The sequence below is a fragment of the Odocoileus virginianus genome, chromosome 10 (assembly GCF_023699985.2).
Source record: "Odocoileus virginianus isolate 20LAN1187 ecotype Illinois chromosome 10, Ovbor_1.2, whole genome shotgun sequence".
NCBI lineage: Eukaryota > Metazoa > Chordata > Mammalia > Artiodactyla > Cervidae > Odocoileus > Odocoileus virginianus.
The window spans coordinates 24,232,541-24,250,838 of record NC_069683.1 but is presented as its reverse complement, the minus strand read 5'-3'; the positions used below and the strand labels follow the sequence as shown (position 1 = coordinate 24,250,838).

Below are 18,298 nucleotides of genomic sequence, written 5' to 3'. Positions count from 1 at the left end.
CTTCCCCACGTGACATCATGGGTGATAGCAGACCTTCTGACCATCAGGCAGAGAGGCTGAGTCTCCAAGAGATGAAGTTGCTTTTTTCTGAGGAACAGCAAACCAGTGACCAGACCTCAGGCTAACCTGGGCTTTCTGGTGACTGGATTCCTGTTTGTCACCATCTCGGGGCATTGGTTGTATTGACGTAGTGAGACCTTTGGGGATTGGTGTCCAGGCAAGTTGACCATCCACCGGAACAATTTAAAACCACTCAGTTTAAATTCTTAAGCCATATTTATGTGGGTACCACGTGACAGAGATAAAGTAGAACATTTGCCTTGATCTCCTGGACAAGACGTATTTAGTCTTGTGTGTGTTCTGACAGTGCGAACCCTGCATGAGGTTTCCCTGCAGGAGTCAATCCGATACGCCCCTGGGGACGCCGTGGAGAAGTGGCTGAACGACCTGCTATGCCTGGATTGCCTCAACATCACCCGGATTGTCTCTGGCTGCCCCTTGCCTGAAGCCTGTGAGCTGTATCCTCCTGGGTTCCATTCATTCTATGAAAGGGAGAGGGGATGATGGGAGAGTTAAACCTATGGTTCTGGCCCTTTGCTTCATGGGCTGCTGCTCTGGGAAGAGGAGAAGGTGGAATGTTCTCGATTTTCCTTCTCTTCCTTCCCTAATACGTTTCTGCTTAGAAGCAGGGCCTCCTCTTCCCAGGCTAAGGGAACCCACGTATCTAGGTTGTCCTTGGAAGTAGTTAGCATGTCTTGTTCAGGGCTCTCTTTGATATGTTTTGGTTGCTTAACCTCAAATCCAGCTACTATGTTAATAGAGATACCCTCTTTTGCTACCACAAGGCCTCCGAGGTTTTCCTCCAACGGCTTATGGCTCTCTACGTGGCTTCTCATTACAAGGTAACTGAAAACAGCCCTCAAGTGGACTTCAGCAGTGAATTCCGGCTCTTGGCTGTGCCTTTTTACTTGACTTTTTGCATCTTTTGTTACCCAGTGGCTCAGGTGACCATTCCACTGGGACTAGAATGTCCTGATGTTGGCAGGGGCCAGGGGTCCTACTTCAGGGTTGCATTTCCCATTGTTGTTCAGGCTTGTCTTGGGCTCCAGCTTTGTATATGGAGTGTGGGATTTCTGCATGTAGCTCCGTGCATGTAGCTGGAGAGGGTGGTAAGTTTCGCCCAGTTTAAAAGGGGTACTTATATTTCTTGCCAGTTGGCTGAATGGATGGGCTGAGATGACATAGCACTTGTAATCTGGGGGATGCTCTGTGACCTGAGACCAGCCTTACACCCCTGGCTATTTTTAGGGATTAGTGAATGAGAATTTAAAATATTTGGAAGTCTTAAAAACTAAAAAGAACATTGGAAAGGACACTTTGTATGTGTCTAGGTAGCATTTTTATGAATAATAGCCTTTAATAGAAGGCTGAAGGGTTGGTATTAGAAGCCCTGAGAGGTTTTCCTAAAATAGCAGCCTCTTATCAGGAGGAACTTCACTTCCCAGCTGTGAGGTACCTAGTGCTAACTAAGCAGTTCTCTGCCCCCGCTCTGCAGCCTCAGCGCTCAGGGTGAGGTGACAGTGAACATAGGAGGCTCGTCCCACTGAAGTCCTTATGGAGAGTGTCAGGCTGGCCAGCCGAGATGCTGGCATGAGCTTTCCTGGGTTTCAGCACTTCACTTGGCTTCGGGGAAGGCAGTTCTCTGGTCATGATTCTGGAGTAGCCGTTCGAGGAAGGACGGGATGAGGAGTGGTCCTCACTGACCGTGTTTGTGCTCCACAGAACTCTCCCAACGACCTCCAGATGCTTTCTGATGCCCCTGCTCACCATCTCTTCTGCCTCCTGCCTCCTGTGCCCCCCACCCAGAATGCCCTTCCAGAAGTGCTTGCTGTCATCCAGGTACAGTAGCTGAGGTGTCCTTGTGGCGTCGATTTGGGAACCGCTTAGGCAGTCAAGAATTAGTGGCTCAGTAACGGGAGTGCGGAGCAGAAGCTGTTGATTCTTGGGCTGGAGCCAAGTGACTGGGTGTATCCAGGTAGGCAGTGAGGGCGCAGAAGAAACCACCACCCTGACACACACCCAAAGCCTCACTGTTCATGGATGGCTGAAAGGCAGAATTGGCTTTGCTCCTGAAACAGAACTTTGTTTTCTTCTTTATTTCAAAAGTAATCCATGGTACTTGTAAAATTAAAAGGCAGATTGGAAACATGTTTTTAGTGCCTGGCATGTATTTATGCATTTCTTTATTGTTTTTCTTTTTTACAAACATGGGATCATAGTATTTGGCAATCTTTTTTTTCAATTGTATTTCATTACATGCACATACCGTGTTTAACTGTGTTTACACATGAGTCATTGTGAATTTGCACAGTTCTGTACAGAGCCATGTGACCTTCCTGGAGTCTTAATCGATGAGCTCACATGTACACCGTGTGTGGAGACCCTCATCTAGTGTGGTTTTGCTTTCTGGGCCAGGAGGATGTCAGTATTCTGCCTCCTTAGGTGACAGTGTCAGGATGCCCATGGGACATAGTAATGAAACTTTCGTTGGAAACAGATGAGTTGGTTACAGGGTTAAGTGTGAGCAGGAGTGGAAACAGGCAGCCTGGTCAGAGCAAGGGCAGAGCGCTGGTGAGGTTCTGTGGGTGGGTGGTCTACCTGGAGCCCGCCTCTCTGCACCATCCTGCTTTCCCCACAGGTGTGCCTCGAGGGGGAGATTTCTCGCCAGTCCATCTTGAACAGCCTGTCTCGGGGCAAGAAGGCTTCAGGTGACCTGATTCCATGGACAGTGTCAGAACAGGTGAGGTGCTTTCCCTGGTGTGTCTCGGGGGGTAAGCTGGTGATGTTGGAGGCTGTCTTTTGTTGTTAAGTTACTGGCTTGTGCCTCCCTCACAGTTCCAAGACCCAGACTTCGGCAGTCTCTCAGGTGGAAGGGTGGTTCGCATTGCTGTTCACCCGGATTATCAAGGGGTAATGTGTCCTCATGCCTTCAAACCTGGAGTGCTGTTGTTAGTTGCAGGCATGTTGCTGGTCACTCATTAGGCCACGTGTACTTGGTTGTTTAAATAGGAAGCTGGTCAAGGAGTAGCAGACCCAGGTGCTGTGGGCAGTTTGCCCGGGGCTGGGTGGGCAGGCAGGGTGGTTGTATACAGTCGCTCTTCCCTTTGTGAGGACAGAGGGCTGGTGAACCAGATCTACTTACTGTCACGACTGCCTGTCTTGGAAGTCCCCACTCAGGAGTTAGCTGGAGAGTCATCAGTTTGGAGCTGGCTGAGACGTGACCCAGAAAGCGCGGCCGGCCGGCCTACCACTTGGGTGGCGAATGGGTGGGCTGGATGGTGCAAGAGCAAGGGTCTTGCTACACGAGGTCTTGAGGGTCTCTGCTTTGACCTTGTTGGGGGGTTTCACTGGTTCTGTTTGCCATGGGCAGTGTGAGCCAGAGTGAGGCTTGGCACAGGGGTGCAGAAGTGCTTAGATGCCGGGGACGCCCGTTTCCCTCGTGTGCTCACAGATGGGCTACGGCAGCCGGGCCCTGCAGCTGCTGCAGGTATACTATGAGGGCGGCTTCCCTTGTCTTGAGGAGAAGGTCCTGGAGACGTCGCGGGAGATCCACACCGTCAGCAGTGAGGTAAGCGTCTTCTGGCCGGGCTGCCGGTTCCTGGGGGAGACCAGGTTTGTTCTCTGGGTCTTTGGGATCATCCTCAAGAGTGGTCTCGTGGCCTGGGCTACTCTGGGCAGCTGGTTTTGGAGACGCTTCTCTCTCTCCAGCTAACACTTAAACTGAGGCCCTCGGATCGGCATCATCAGCCTCACCTGGAGACGTGTTAAGTCTGTCAGTCCCTGAATCGAGGCTCTGGGGTAGGACCCAGTAATCTGGGTCTTAACGAGCTCCCAGGTGATGCTGCTGTACCTTTGAGCTTAAAGCCCCAGCTCTGCAGTCTCCTCCCCTCACTACTGAACCCGGACCCAGGAAGGCTCTGTCTTTCTGGATATAACACTAGGAACCGGGACAGCTTTTCACATGGGTTCATTTGATTTTTTTTTCACAGTGTGCCTGTTCAGGAGGCAGGTAGGGCTTATGTTTAAGGTCAGGCTCAGAGGTTTGTCACTTCCCAAGACACTGGAGCCATCCGGTGGCAGACCTGCATCTTCAGCTTATCTTTAGAACCTTGCCTCTGTCTCTTTGTACATGTGTTCAGTGTTTCTAAACATGTGGCTATTTCCTGAATTCTGGGTTCTGAGGAGTGTGATTCCAGGAATGATCACTGGGCTTAGCGGTGTGTTTTCATTTTCAAAACCATGGGAACAAACCTAGAAACTTGCCCTAGTTTTTGCTGTGTTCGTCCAGAGCCTGGCGTGGCTGGGGTGCTTGGGAATGTTGCTAACCTTCCTCTTCCTCTGCTGGGTGGACATGCCCTCCCCTGGCGTCCTCCAGGCCGTCAGCTTGCTGGAAGAAGTCGTCACTCCCCGGAAGGACCTGCCTCCCTTACTTCTCAAGCTGAACGAGAGGCCTGCTGAACGCCTGGACTACCTGGGGGTGTCCTACGGCTTGACCCCCAGGCTCCTCAAGTAAGGGTCCGCTGGGCCCTGGTGTCCTGAGACCTCACGTTCTGTGGGCTGTGTCTGTCTTGGGGCGACAGCCATCTGAGACTCCCCGTGGTCCTTCCCAGCCTTGTATGTCAGCCGCTCCCCGAAGGCACACATGGGGACCTGCTCTCCGTGTCTTTGCAGGTTCTGGAAACGAGCTGGTTTTGTTCCTGTTTATCTGCGCCAGACCCCGGTGAGTGAGGCGCGTGGCAGAGGAGGGGCTGGTGACGGGTGTGTCCTTGCAGAGCCGGCTCCACTCTGAGCAGGCGTCCCTGTGCTGCCGGGAGGTTTGCTCTGATGGCCCCCAGGGCAGCCAGCCTCACTGAGACGCCACGTGGTCACACTCATCCCTCGACCCCACCGGCCCCCAGGCAGTCTAGCGGCTTTGTGCTTGATTGAGATGGCAGAGGTGCACTTGGACTTGTTCCCCTGGTTCTGGAATCCTGTCACTGGGGGCCTTCTCGAATTTTTACTTTTTAAAAAATAGGAAGGAAAGTGGTTTCAGCAGTGCTTGCGGTAAGTTGGTATCTGAAGGAGGAATGTGATTGTGTGGTCAGCAGAGCAGTATAGAGTAAAGTGGAAGGTGAGAGAGCTAGTGAGTCAGGTCATCAGAAAAAATATTCAGCACCTGCAGTGAATCAGGCAGTGAGTAAGATAAGGAAAGCTTGTTTTCTAATGAGTAGAAATAGGCAGCAAAAAGTGAGCAAACAAGAAATGCTTAGATAGTGGTGGTGTGATGAGTGGTCAGGCTTCTGGGGGTGACGTTTCAAACTGCAGCCTGAACGGTCAGAGTGGACTGGTCATGTGACAGTCCTGCCCACAGAAAAGAGCATTTCCAAGCAGAGGGCACAGCAAATGTGAGGACCTGAGGTGGAAAGAATGTCGGTGATTTGAAGGAGATGAAAGGCTGGTGTGGCTGGAGGACTCTTGAAAGGGTGCTGGTTCGTGGTAGGGCAGCTCCCTGCTCCAGTGGAGGGAGGGGTTAGTGGGAAGGTTCTGGGGCTGCCATGTGGACAGTGGACCACAGTCGAGGGGGGGAGATAAGCGGATGAGAAGGGGTGGCATGACTCGGGGGGACATAGTGAGGGGAGAGAAGGGGCCGGATGCCAGGGGTGTTCGGAAGGTGAACTGAGTTGAAGGGTGGAGATGTGGAGGATGAGTGAATAGAAGGCTTGAGGGTAGTTCTTTGATTTTTGGCTTGAGAGACTGGGTGTTAGAGGTGCTGTTCGCTGAGAATAAGACTCAGTGGGGAGGACCAGGTTTGGAGGTGGAAGTGGGAACTGTTTTGGGGTCTAATAAGACCTCCAAGTGGAAGTAGGGAGTAGGCAGTTGACCACAGGAATCTGGAATTTGAAGAAGAGGCTGGGCCTGGAGACAGATTTAAGAGTCATCAGCTTTCTCTTAATGGAATATATTCCTGGGGTAAAGGATTTTGGAGCGGGTCACTGTCTGTCTTCTTCACAGCTGTAACCTCAGCACTTAATAACATCTGCTGTGTATAGCATGTGTTCAGTAAATACTTTTGTTCAGTGAATAAGTTTTTAAAGCTGTTGAAAGTAGGGGCTGGGAATAAAGGTGAGTCCTTGGATGTTCCAGCATTTAGAGGAATGAGTCGGAAAATACAGCAAGGTGGGGGGCTGAGGAGGAATAGCTGTGATCTGTAGGAGAAGGGCAGGGTCTGTGGTTTAAAGAAGGGGAGTCGTTGCCTTCAAGAGAATGAATAAGTTGAGGACAGTTGACTTATGGACTCTGGCACTGGTGATTGGAGTGAACGTGGCTTCTGTGGAGGGGTCACCCTGACAGGGGAGAAAGGGAGATGAGGACATAGACCGAATAGGTGGTTCCTGCACGAGGCAGAGGGGCCAGAGGAATAGGTTGCTGCAGGGAGATTGGAGTTGGGGTGGGCTCGTCAGCTGGGAGATTCCAGAACATGCTCGTCGGCTGCAGGCTGTGGTCCTGCAGAGGTTGTGCAGAGACAGGTGAGGGGGGCTGATGACGGGACTGCAGGCCCAGAAGAGGCCGGAGGGCAGGAGAGGTGGCCAGCGCATCCCCCACAGCTGGAGGGCAGCGAAGAGTGTGGGCGCAGAGGGCGTTGGGCGGCAGCTGGAGGTCGTGCCGGGAGGGTGACGTTCTCCTGAGCGCTCTGGTTCACCGGAGAGGGGATGCCAGCAGCTTAGAGGGAGTGTCGGAGGTGTGGTTTTAGAGAACTCAGGGTCAATATCCAAGGGAGATGCCCATTTGAGAGCTCAAAGCTGGACTGGTGAGGACCAGTGGGTGTGTGGCTGTTTCCACGGGGCGGGAGCGGCTGTGGAGGGGCTGGTCCTCATCAGCGAGGCTGGTCGAGCCCGGGGTGTGGCCTTGGCCGTCGACTGCAGGGAGCATGCTGGAGCCAGTGAGCTCAGCACAGACCGCGTGTGTCCCTGTGTTCTGGTACCGTGCACTGCTTGCTTGTGACTTGGTGGCATTTTGTTACTTGAACACCCTTCAGTTGAAATCCGTTAGATACTTTTATGGTGTTGGGCTGTGTGGTTGTCATCTAGTAAAAAATTTTAAAACCTGTGGTCACTGTTTTAGAACCTAAAGGAGCCTGCCCTTGTGAACCTGTGGCCAACATGAGAACCCCCACCATGCTATTTTCTGGCCATGGAGTCTTAGCTGTGAGCGCCCAAAACATGTTGATTCGGTCATGTGGTGGTTAAGTTGTAATGCCTCTCGGCTCATAGTTTGACCTGGCGTGAGCCAGGGGCTCACAGCAGAAGGCGTGCTCTGAAGGTTCGAGCAGCTTTGCTCCATCGCGGGGGCCACCAGGACAGAGTAGCGTCTGGAAGCTGTTGTGTAGGCAGTGGGCCCTGCAAGAATGAGGGCGAGGCCGCCCCTCTCTCTGGGGAGGAAGCGAGGGTCCGTAGAGCATGCTTACCCGTGAGCATTGACAGGGACTTCATAAAAGGGGGCCTTGGTGCTAGTCAGGGGTCTGTGTTCCCCAGAATGACCTGACTGGAGAGCACTCATGCATCATGCTGAAGACGCTGGTGGACGAGGAGGAGGCCGACCAGGGCGCCTGGCTCTCCGCCTTTTGGAAAGGTGAATATGGGGAGTGAACGTGGGGGGCAGCCAGGTGACAGGCCCCGGGTCCTGCAGACCCCTGACTCCATCTGGTTGGACCCGCAGATTTCCGAAGGCGGTTCCTAGCCCTGCTGTCTTACCAGTTCAGCACCTTCTCTCCTCCCCTGGCTCTGAACATCCTTCAGAACAGAAACATCGGGAAACCCGTGCAGCCGGGTGAGCTGTCTGGGTGGCGGACCGGTGGGCTGGCAGGGCTTGGTCGTGCAAAACATATGGGAGGCTGGCGTGTGGTCCAGGAGGCGGGCTAGACTAGACATGGAGGGACCAGCTGCAGGCCTGTATCCCCCGCCTCCACCTCTGCTCAGCAGTCCCTGCCCCATCCCAGGGCGTCCATCACGCGCTGTGCCTGTCATCCTGACGATAGGACTAGAGGCGCGTGTGACTTGGCTTCAGAGACATATGTAAGGCCTGCAGCTAGTCAGTTCTGGAACCTGTTCTAAATCCCATGAGCTAGGGCAACTAGCTCAATTCTGAGGCTCTATTTCCTCAGTCATGAAATTGTAATAAGAATCTGCTGCCAACCTTCTGTAGCCAACACATAGAAGTGCTCTGGGCACACAGATTCTGTTTGAATACTTAAAATATAAAAAAGGTGTAAGGGATCATTAGTGCTAACAGCTGTGGGGGTTTTCTCCCTGTTGGTTGTTATGTGAATGTGTGTCTCTTTGGGGATCAATTATATTTGGGTGGAAAAATCTGTTTCTGGAGCTAGGGGTGAGCGTGTGTGCTGCCTGTGAAGCTGGGTCCTGAGGAGAAGTGACAGAGTGGGGAAAATGCTGGGGTCCTCTAACCCAGGGCATTGATGCTCAGTCCCACGCCAACAGGAGGGTCACACACCACCTGCCCCCATCACACGGTCCGAGCTGCCTCCCCTCTGCATAAGGAGGTCGGGGCTGCCCGAGGCGGGGTGTTGAATGGGTGGGCAGGCACTTTCAGGTGGTCCTCCCCTGCTCTGGCTGAAGGCTGGTGGAGGAACAGCTGCTGGGTGCCACCTGGGGACCCTTGTGCGTGCCATGTGGGAATTCTGGCAGGGGTGTCTGGCTGACCTGACCCGTCTGGCTCTGTCGCATGTCCAGCCCTACGCCGGGAGGAGCTGGAAGCACTCTTCCTCCCCTACGACCTGAAGAGGCTGGAGATGTATTCACGGAACATGGTCGACTATCACCTCATCATGGACATGATCCCGGCCATCTCCCGGCTGTATTTCCTGAACCAGCTGGGGGACCTGGCCCTGTCTGCGGCCCAGTCGGTAGGTTACCTGCTGCTCGTGTGCTGGTTTTGTGGAGCAGTTTATATGCTGGGAGTTGGTAGGCTGCTATGACATAACTTTGAGGATTTAGTTCTTTGTGGTTCTGATAGCATTTACTACTTCATGGTTCTGATGAGGGGGTAGAGGTCCCCTTTTGCAGGTTGGGGACCCTTGGGCTCTCCAGTCGAGCCATGCGCCCGGCAAAACAGTTAGAAGAAGAGCTGCTGTCTGAACCCATATTCCCACCCCACCACGTGCCTCGATTCTGCTTATCAGAGGTCCAAGAGCACTCTGTACTGTAACACAGCTGTGAAACGGCTGTTTGCTGGGATAAGAAGTTAGTCTGGGGATTTCAGGAGGAAGGCGTGCTTCCTGGTGGATGAGCGGGAAGATTTCCCGGTAGTGCCAGTCGATGTTTTGACCAAGGGAGAGTAACTCTGGTTCTCGGTGCCATTTTAATGGATAAAAGCCTGTCCTGGCAGCCACTCCCAACAGATTTCCTGTCCCCCAGGCTCTTCTCTTGGGGATCGGCCTGCAGCACAAGTCTGTGGACCAGCTGGAAAAGGAGATCGAGCTGCCCTCAGGCCAATTGATGGGACTTTTCAACCGGATCATCCGCAAGGTTGTGAAGGTAACCTCAGCCGAGGGCAGGGTTTTGGCCTGTTTTCTGCCCAAAGATGCAGAAATGTTGACATTTGGTTCTGATTGCCTCAGATCCTCTCTCTCTCTCTCTCTCACACACACACACACACACAGAGAAATGGGGGGCTTCAGCTGTAACATTCTCTCCCAGAGGCACCCCTGATTGAAGTGTGACTTGTCTCCAGTCTGTTTTCCTGCTCCCACAATGAGTGCGTGGCCTCCTAAACCACGCGGAGTGTGTGCTAAATGATTTAGTAATGAGTGGTTGGGTCTCGGCTGCTCCTTCATCTTCTGCTTCTCGACCTTGATCTTTTGTAGCTGTTTAATGAAGTGCAGGAGAAGGCCATCGAGGAGCAGATGGTGGCAGTGAAGGATGTGCTTATGGAGCCCACAATGAAGACGTTGAGTGACGACCTGGTACAAACACCAAACGTCTTCTCTGCCCTGGAGGAAAAGCTCTCGGCGCTGGGGTCCTAGGGGTGTGAGGAGTGCACTCCCCACCTTTCCCTGCCTTTGCGTGTGCTCCCGGCCCAGGACGAGGCCTTCCACTGAGTGTGTGTGTGAGCCGGCAGCCAGGCAACTGCTGTTACAATACTTGTTTGTCCTTTTAGATTTTTCAGACGGCATATTTTATGTTCGTATACACTTTAATAAGAGCTTCCTCTGTAGGTGTGGGAGGTGGTGAGCGTGGTGAAGGAGAGGTCTGCTGGTGGTTGTGACGGTGTTCTTCCCCCTCACCTCTGTCTGATTTGTCCCCTGCCCAATTCTGACCACAGGACGAAGCGGCCAAGGAGTTTCAGGAGAAACACAGGAAAGAAGTGGGGAAGCTGAAGGACATGGACCTCTCTCAGTAAGGCCCCTCGGCTGCTTGCGGGAAGCACAGAGACTCTGCTCGTTTCCTCTGATTCACGTCCTGGGTGCCCCGGAAGCTGTGTTTCATGGGATTGTTCTTAGAAGCACTAACAGCTAAAAACCTCCCCATTCACTGTTTGCATAATTTTGAAGGATTTGTTTTCCCTACATCTGCTCTGCCACTTTGTAAGTCATGACTTGCAGATGGTGTTGTGTCCCAGGCCCCTCAGGGGAGGGGGCTGCTGATCTGTGAGCACCCACTTTGAGTGACTACTTTTTAATACTTGGCTTTTGATGTGAATTTGAAGAAAGGGTTCTATTGCCAACATTCCAGCAAAACTCCCTTGCTCTCCAATCTTCTGTGCCCTGGAAGTTACAGTCCTTTTCGAGCTTCAGCTACAGTGGTGGTGCCTGCCCCGTAGACTGTGAATAATGCTCCAGAATTTGGTGGCTTCTCTTGGGCGGTTGGCGAGTCAGGTGGGAGAAGCCGGGCGGCTGCCCTCTGTGCCCACGACCCCTGCTGGCCCTGTTTGCCCCGGTGACGTTCCCATCCCCTGCTCTCTGATGTACAGATAGATGCTGGCGTACCTCAGCCTGGCTTTCATGGCAGGACGTGTGGGATGAGAACGTCACCACCCTCTTACTTTCTTTTAAGCTGTCTTTTCTTCCTTTTTAATTTTTTTAGATATGTAATCCGTGGGGACGATGAAGAATGGAGTGAAGTTTTGAACAAAGCTGGGCAGAATGCCTCGATCGTCAGCCTGAAAAGGTGAGGGCCCGGCGTGCACCAGGAGGGGAGGCTTCTGGCCTTCTCTCTGCTTCCTTAGTGGCTTTCACTGGGGAAGTGAGGCTGAAGCAGGTACTTTGAGGAGTCCTGTCCTCTCCTTTGAGGGTTGTTACTTTTGTATCATATCTCCTACTGGTCAGTGGGATGCTTGGATCTCTGCGTCCCTCGTTTTCTCAGACATGTCAGGGAGCGGGGCTTGCACAGCCCTGGAGTTGCTGCTGACTGAGCACTGCTGGGAGCTTTCATGAAGCTTTCCCGTCATGCTCAGGACAGCAGAGGTGGCTTTTTTCTTACGTCACTGCTTTTCTTTTATTGAAGTGTAATTGATTTACAGTGTAGTGTAACTGACTTACAGTATTGCTGTACCGCAGTGAAGTGACTCAGTTATACACACACACACACATATATATACGTTTTCATATTCTCTTCCATTGTGGTTTATCACAGGATGTTGAATGGAGTTCCCTGTGCTATACAGTAGGAACTTGTTGATCCATTCTGTATACACCAGTTTGCATCTGCTCATCCCAGACCCCATTCCATCCCTCTCCTGCCTCCCTCCCCCTCGGCAGCCACAAGTCTGTTCTCTATTTCTGTGATTCTGTTTCATAGAGAGGTTCATTTGTGTCACATTTTAGATTCCAGATATCAGTGATGTCATATGGTACCTGTCGTTCTCCTTCTGACTTATTTCACTTAGTATGATGATCTCTAGTTACATCCATGTTGCTGCAAATGCCATTATTTCATTCTCTCTATGGCTGAGTTTTATTTCATTGTATATATGTACCCCAGCTTCTTTATCCATTCATCCCTGGGCATTTAGGTTGCTTCCATATCTTAGCTGTTGTGAATAGTGCTGCTGTGTACATAGGGGTGCATATATGTTTTTGAATTATAGTTTTGTCTAGATATATACCCAGGAGTGGGATTGCTGGATCATAGTTGTTCAGTTCATCTTTTTGCGACCCCATGGACTGCAGCACTCTAGCCTTCCCTGTCTCTCGTTATCTCTTGGAGTTTGCTCAAATTCATGTCCATTGACTCTGTGATGCCATCCAGTCATCTCATCCTCTGTTTTCCATATTGACTGCACTAACTTACATTCCCACCAGCAGTGTAGGAGGGTTCTCTCTTCTCCACATTCACTCTGGCATTTGTTAATTGTAGACTTTTTAACAATGGCCATTCTGACAAGCTGGAGGTGGTACTTCACTGCACTTCTGATTTGTGTTTCTCTAATACTTAGCAATGTTGGGCATACTTGCATGTGCCTGTTGGCCATTTGTATGTCTTCTTTGGAGAAAGGTCTCTTTAGGTTTTCTGCCTATTTTTTGATTTTTTTTTTTTAATATTGAGCTATATGAACTGTTTATGTATTTTGGAAACTAAGCCCTGGTTCATCACATCATTTGCAAATGTTTTTTCCCATTCTGTAGGTTTCTTTTTGTTTATGGTTTCCTTTGCTGTGCAAAAGCTTGTAAGTGTGATTAGATCCCATTTATTTATTTTTGTTTTTATTTCTACTTGGGAGACTAACCTAAAAAACATTGGTATGATATGATATTTGTCACAGTGTTTTGCCCGTGTTCTCTTCTAGGAGTTTTATGGTTCTGTCACTGCTTTAAAGATGAAGTAATAACCAAGGTGCTCTCAGGTGTTAGATGACTTCCCAAGAAGCATATAGCTAGTAAGAGCCACGGCCAGAATCAGGACCAGGTCTGTCCACTGCGAAGCCCATAGTTCACCTGCTGTCCTCTCCTTCCTCTAAGTCAGTGATTCTCAACGTTTTGGGTTGTGGACCCCAAGTGGCTTTTGTGCATGTTGGTTGTATCTATCAATATTTCCCATTTTAGAAATGAAATACTCAGAAGTTTACAAAAAAATATTTTCTCATTCAAAATTAACAGTCATGGACTCATTATGGGTTTTTAAAAATAACTTTTCATAAAAATTTTAGTGAGAAGAGTGGGAATGTTTTACATTTGTTTTTCCAAATCTCTTTAATATCTGGGAAACTAGGAGGCAGCTGGATTCTCCTGTCTGCTGCTGCCTTCAGTCTGCTGTGCTATCACACGGCTTGTAGCTTCTGGAGAATAGAACAATTGGGAGAGAATGAAAGTAGAAAAGGCAAATTATGTATTAGGATTGTTTTGGAAATAGTTTTGACTTTGGGGTGGGGTCCACCTGGAGGGATTTTGGGGAACTCCAGGATTCCCTGGACTGCTTTTTGATAAACCTTTGCCCCAGCTACTTCTCTGCAGAGCCACATGTTTGAGGATGGCAGTAGTTCCGTGAGCTGGAACCTTCACTGGAGTTTCCCTGGGGGACACAGGGAGGCCTCCCCTGCCCTGGGCCCCTGGAGATGAGGCTTCCAGGGCTGGCTTGGGGGTTCGTGAGGAGGGTGAGTTGTTGACATTGCCATCAACAGAATCCCCTGAAGAGTTTTATTTGGAAAGAGGCCATCTTGTGACTCTAGGAGCCATAGACCCCTGAAATCAGATATCCTCTTCTGCCATCTCCATAAGTCACTGCGCTGCCTGGAAGTTTCCATCAGTGCTGGCCTTGTTTTCATGATGATCTCTTGTCATGGCGCAAAAGCCCACTGTCAGTGTGTCCTAATTTCTGGTTTGGATGAGAAAGCAGATGTGGCCCAGGGCTGCTGATGGCTGCCGCCTTGACTGTGGTGGCTTTGGAACCAGGCCGGCTGTGCACCCGGTGTGTGGCAGCCTGGTTCCCGTGCTCCGCCTCTCCTGCCTTTGGGTTGGCTGTCACTGCCTGGAGGAGCCTTCTGCATTACTATCCAGCTATGCATGTGTCCAAGGTTCAGTGTTAACGTCAAAGCTTGCGCTTTTGGAGGTGAAAACACTGACTGTCATTATGTATGCATTGAGGCATCCTTTGTTTTGTTAGCAGTCATTTCATTCAGGTGATGTTAATGATCTCTGGACAGAATTGTTCACTCTCTCCTTCTAAGGAGGTGTTTATTTCCAGGGCAGAATGAGACTGGAGAGAAATTTGTAACCTGTAAGATGGAAGGAAGGTGGCCATTTCTGAGCTATTCTCATGTTAACCTGTCAGTGAGGGACCAGTGGCCAGCTGAAGTGTGTCCCTATTCCTTTGGGTTTTCTTCTCACTTAGGGGAAAGATAACAGCACATCAAAGAGTACTGTATGGTTTTTCTGGTAATTTCATGCTTTGTATTATATTGGCGACTGTCCTCATGGTCACTGGGATAATATGTCTGGTTTCCAGAGCAATCCTCAGTGGTAATTGATGTGAATGAATTTTTCTTGTGATGCCTTGGATTTTTCTTTAAGTTTTAGGAAGGGAAATGTACAGATTTCAGGAGTTAAGGTGTAGGTTTTTTTTCTCCACAGACTAAGAGCTTGGTCAGGGCGGGAACTGGGTTGGTATGTTGTGTCCTCAGCCCCCAGCACAGTGCCCTGTAGGCCTACAGAGACCATGTCTGTGTAATTGCACATTCTTACATCAAGTTTCAGAGGATGGAAACCCTTTTTCAGACAAAGCGGAGCAATCTGAAAGGGGTAACAGATCCAGCGTGTTTTTCTTTCGACTTTTGTTTTTTCTTTTCCAGTGACAAGAAAAGGAAGCTGGAGGCCAAACAAGAACCCAAACAGAACAAAAAGTTGAAGAAAAACAGAGATATGAAGAACAAAAAAGATATGAAACTGAAGCGGAAGAAATAGTGGAGAGACACTTGGGCGTCAGCAGCTGACTCGTAAGGAAATACCCTGACTTTCGGGACTGACTCTGGCGGGACTGAGTGGCAGCTGACTGGACTATTAAAAGCAACAGGAGTCCCCAGGAAACCCAGAAGCTGGCCAGGAATTCCATCTATGGGCTGAGCGTGGCTCAAGGCAGAGTCACTTCCGAGGGGGTCTGCTTAGAACTCGACGCTTGGCACACATCCGGGCCTGTCTCTCCTCCCCCCGTCCAGGCCTGCCTTTCCCATACGTTCATATTTCAGTTTGCACCCAGCTTTCTCCATTCCTTCCTGCACGTGTCGAAGCCGTGCTGGCTCTCGTCTCTTCTCGAGCGTCAAGTACACAGCTGTCTGGAGACCCCGGAGGTGGCCAGGGGAGCGTCAAGGCCTGTCGTCATGAACTTGCCCAGGCTCGCTGAAGTCTGGAGTCCCAGGAGCTCTAGTCCAGCTGTACCGCTGTGTCAGCCACGTTTAAGCGCTGGGACCCACACTGCCATGTTCCGACCCTTCCTTCCCCAGCAGTGACCCAGAAAAGCTTGATTTCTCAATTTAGGGAATGATATAGTATCTGAGTCCCCAATACCTGTTATTTCATCCATTTGGGAAAAAAATGTTGGGAAAGACCCTTTTGCTAGCAGGGATGAGGGGAGATAGAGAATCTATTTTTAATAAATAACATCCTAGAAAGACCGGCGGCCTGTGCTTGTCGACTGCACCTAGATGGGAGTTGACTTTGCCTGTTTCTTCTGGGTCTTGGCTGCAGATGCACTTGGGGGTGCTGGCATCAGGGCTTGGGGTGGCTGGGGCTCAGCGAGCTGGGAGCCCGCGGGAGAATTGACTGTGGTGACCTGTGCTCGCTATGGTCATACTGAAGGACTTGGTGCAGCACCTGGAAGCCAGCCAGCTGGGCCGCTCTTCATCCCTCGCTCCTGTCAGGTCGTTTGGTCCCCTCTGTCTCTTGTGGACAGGAATGCGGTGGCTTCATATGTACTTTGGAATGTTTGGTATCTTTTCCAGTCCCAAATCTGATACCATTGTTACTGGAACCTGGGCCCTGCATCCTTGACCAGGGATCGAACCCGGGCCCTCTGCAGTAGAAGCTTGGAATCCTCACCACTAGAGCACCACAGAGCTCCCCCTCTGCTGATTCTGTACAGTCCCTATTCATGTCGTCACATGCAGGGAGAGTTCAGAGTGGAAGTTGGCTCCGTCGTGCTCTGGTTCTGATCTGCCTTTCTCCTCGCCTCTGCATGTGAGTTGCTGGTGATCTTTCAGAGCCCCCTGAGTCAGATTTCAGCTTCTGTATTTTTTCTTATTTTTATCTAAAAAATTCCTGCGGTGTCCTTGGTTACTGTTCTTCCTTGGTTTTTCATAGACTTTAAAAGGACTGTCTTCTGTGAGTCTAAATAGATCCTTTCCTCAGCCCTGGTAGGTTATCTGGTTCCTAGAAGTCTAGTCTGTGGACAGGGAAGGAAAAGGAGCTTCTGGAGCAAAGAGGATTAAATGTGCAGCTCCCAGGACAGATGGCCACAGGGAGGGGAGCAGATTCTGACCGCCTGTGCCTGGGACCACCACACCTCCTCCCTATTAAGTCTACAGGAAAGTTTAATGAGATGAAAAAAATTTTTGATCCATTTTTCTCAGGTGAGTGCCTGAGCCTGCCTTTTAGAGAGGATTTTTTTTTTTTTTAAAGTTTGTTTATTTGGCTGTGCTGGGTCTTTGCTGTGAGTGCTTTCCTCTAGTTGCGGTGCAGGGCTTCTCATTGCAGTGGCTTCTCTTGTTGCAGAGCTCGGGCTCTAGGCATGTGAGCTTTTAGTCTCCCAGGCTCTAGAAGAGCACAGATTGAGTAGTTGTGATGCACAGGCTTCGTTGCTTCAGAGCATGTGGGATCTTCCCGGATCAGAGATGGAACCTACATCTTCTGTGTTGGCGGGTGGATTCTTTACCACTGAGCCACAAGGGAAGCCCGTCAAAGAGGGCTTTCGTAAAGAGGGTGGCTAAAATGCAGTCACGGCCTCAAATGATCTGAGCTGGATGGTGCGGTAAAACCTCTCCATCCACACCATCTTACAGGTGCAGGACCCAGATTGGCCGAGTCCTTGCTCAGCACCTCTAGTGTCAAAGCCTGTGCTCGGCTCTGTTCCGTGGACTCTGGCCTTGATGCTGGCTCTGCCTGGCCCTAGCTGTGACCTGGAGCACACTTCTTACTTCCACCCAGGTCCGCATGTGTGTAAACTGCAGGTGGTAATGACAGCACCTCCCTGGAAGGGCTGCTGTGAGGAGCGAACAGTGCCTGGCGCGGAGCAGGCGTTCACCAAGCCTCTGCGTTCTGTGGCACGTGGAGCCCCGGGGAGCTGCTCTGTTACCCACAGGCGCCACGATGGACTGAATGAGGACTGGCTTTGTTCTAAAACCACAGCCTGTACTATGGCCTTTCTCTGTGCACATGAAAAGGAAGTGAGCATTCCGCCTACTGTGTAGTCTTGGTGCTTATATTTGCAAAGTGTGTGTTCCTGAACAGGTCTCTGCACTTGGTGGTTGTGATCTTGGGTTCTCCTCCAAACCTGAAAAAGCAACGCCTCCCCCAGACCTCACCATCTGGCCTCCAGACAGAGTGACATCTGTAAAGCTCGCTGTCTCAGGAAATCTCACTTGCAAAATGAATTCAGATAGGCCGCCTATGAATGCTGTCACCAGGCTGGGGAAGGGGCCGAAAAAACCTGAACAAAGAAGATTCCTCAGTGGTCTCATCCCCCCTCCGCCACTCCGCCGAGCCGAGAGGGAGCCCGTGCTGGCCTGCTTCAGCACTCCTACTGCTCAGCTGTCCCCCACAGTCCCAGAGGACCCTCGAGTGACCAGGAGTGACACAAAGGGGGCGGCTGAGGCTGGGGGAGGGGAGGCGAGGAGTGACCGTCACCTTGGATAAATGTAGGCTCATTATCTGAGGCCATCACACCAGGCTCCAGTCCCCCGGCCCGGAGGGGGTGGGACTGGCCTCCCCTGGGCCTGAATAGGCGACTCAGACTCCAGACGCTGCCCTCCATTCTCTAAACAACTGGTGAGAGCTGAAAGGTGGTGTAGATGGTGCAGAAGGCAAGGGGCTGGCGGGAAAGGCAGACGCTGAGGTTTTTCTTGGGCTTTCAGTGGTTCGGCTGAGGAGAAAGCTGTGATGATCCCGACGTCTGGCTGCCGTGGGGCAACCGGCAGGAGCAGAAGGGAAAGGAAAGGGTCAGGAGGGGGGCAGCCTCGGCTTTAGCCTTGGTGGCCCGTCGGGACGAGTTTCCTGTGGAGACCCCGGCCGAGTCAGCCCGGCTTCTCGACTGCCTGCAGG

General features: G+C 51.2%; 1 protein-coding gene across 3 annotated transcripts in view; it reads left to right on the top strand.

Annotated features, from left to right (window-relative positions):
- NAT10 (N-acetyltransferase 10) overlaps positions 1 to 15,657 on the top strand; it is a 39,800-nt gene extending 24,143 nt beyond the window's left edge. For all 3 annotated transcript variants that reach the window (XM_020912239.2, XM_070473194.1, XM_020912242.2), the window contains 16 exons: positions 368 to 518; positions 806 to 902; positions 1,783 to 1,899; positions 2,699 to 2,800; positions 2,896 to 2,970; positions 3,512 to 3,628; positions 4,436 to 4,569; positions 4,732 to 4,780; positions 7,572 to 7,668; positions 7,756 to 7,866; positions 8,787 to 8,959; positions 9,471 to 9,590; positions 9,920 to 10,018; positions 10,378 to 10,451; positions 11,139 to 11,222; positions 14,839 to 15,657. In XM_020912239.2, the coding sequence (XP_020767898.1) occupies positions 368 to 518; positions 806 to 902; positions 1,783 to 1,899; positions 2,699 to 2,800; positions 2,896 to 2,970; positions 3,512 to 3,628; positions 4,436 to 4,569; positions 4,732 to 4,780; positions 7,572 to 7,668; positions 7,756 to 7,866; positions 8,787 to 8,959; positions 9,471 to 9,590; positions 9,920 to 10,018; positions 10,378 to 10,451; positions 11,139 to 11,222; positions 14,839 to 14,950 (1,712 nt within the window). In that variant the 3' untranslated portion in view covers positions 14,951 to 15,657. The remainder of the gene's footprint in view (positions 1 to 367; positions 519 to 805; positions 903 to 1,782; positions 1,900 to 2,698; positions 2,801 to 2,895; positions 2,971 to 3,511; positions 3,629 to 4,435; positions 4,570 to 4,731; positions 4,781 to 7,571; positions 7,669 to 7,755; positions 7,867 to 8,786; positions 8,960 to 9,470; positions 9,591 to 9,919; positions 10,019 to 10,377; positions 10,452 to 11,138; positions 11,223 to 14,838) is intronic.
- Positions 15,658 to 18,298: the final 2,641 nt, after the last annotated feature.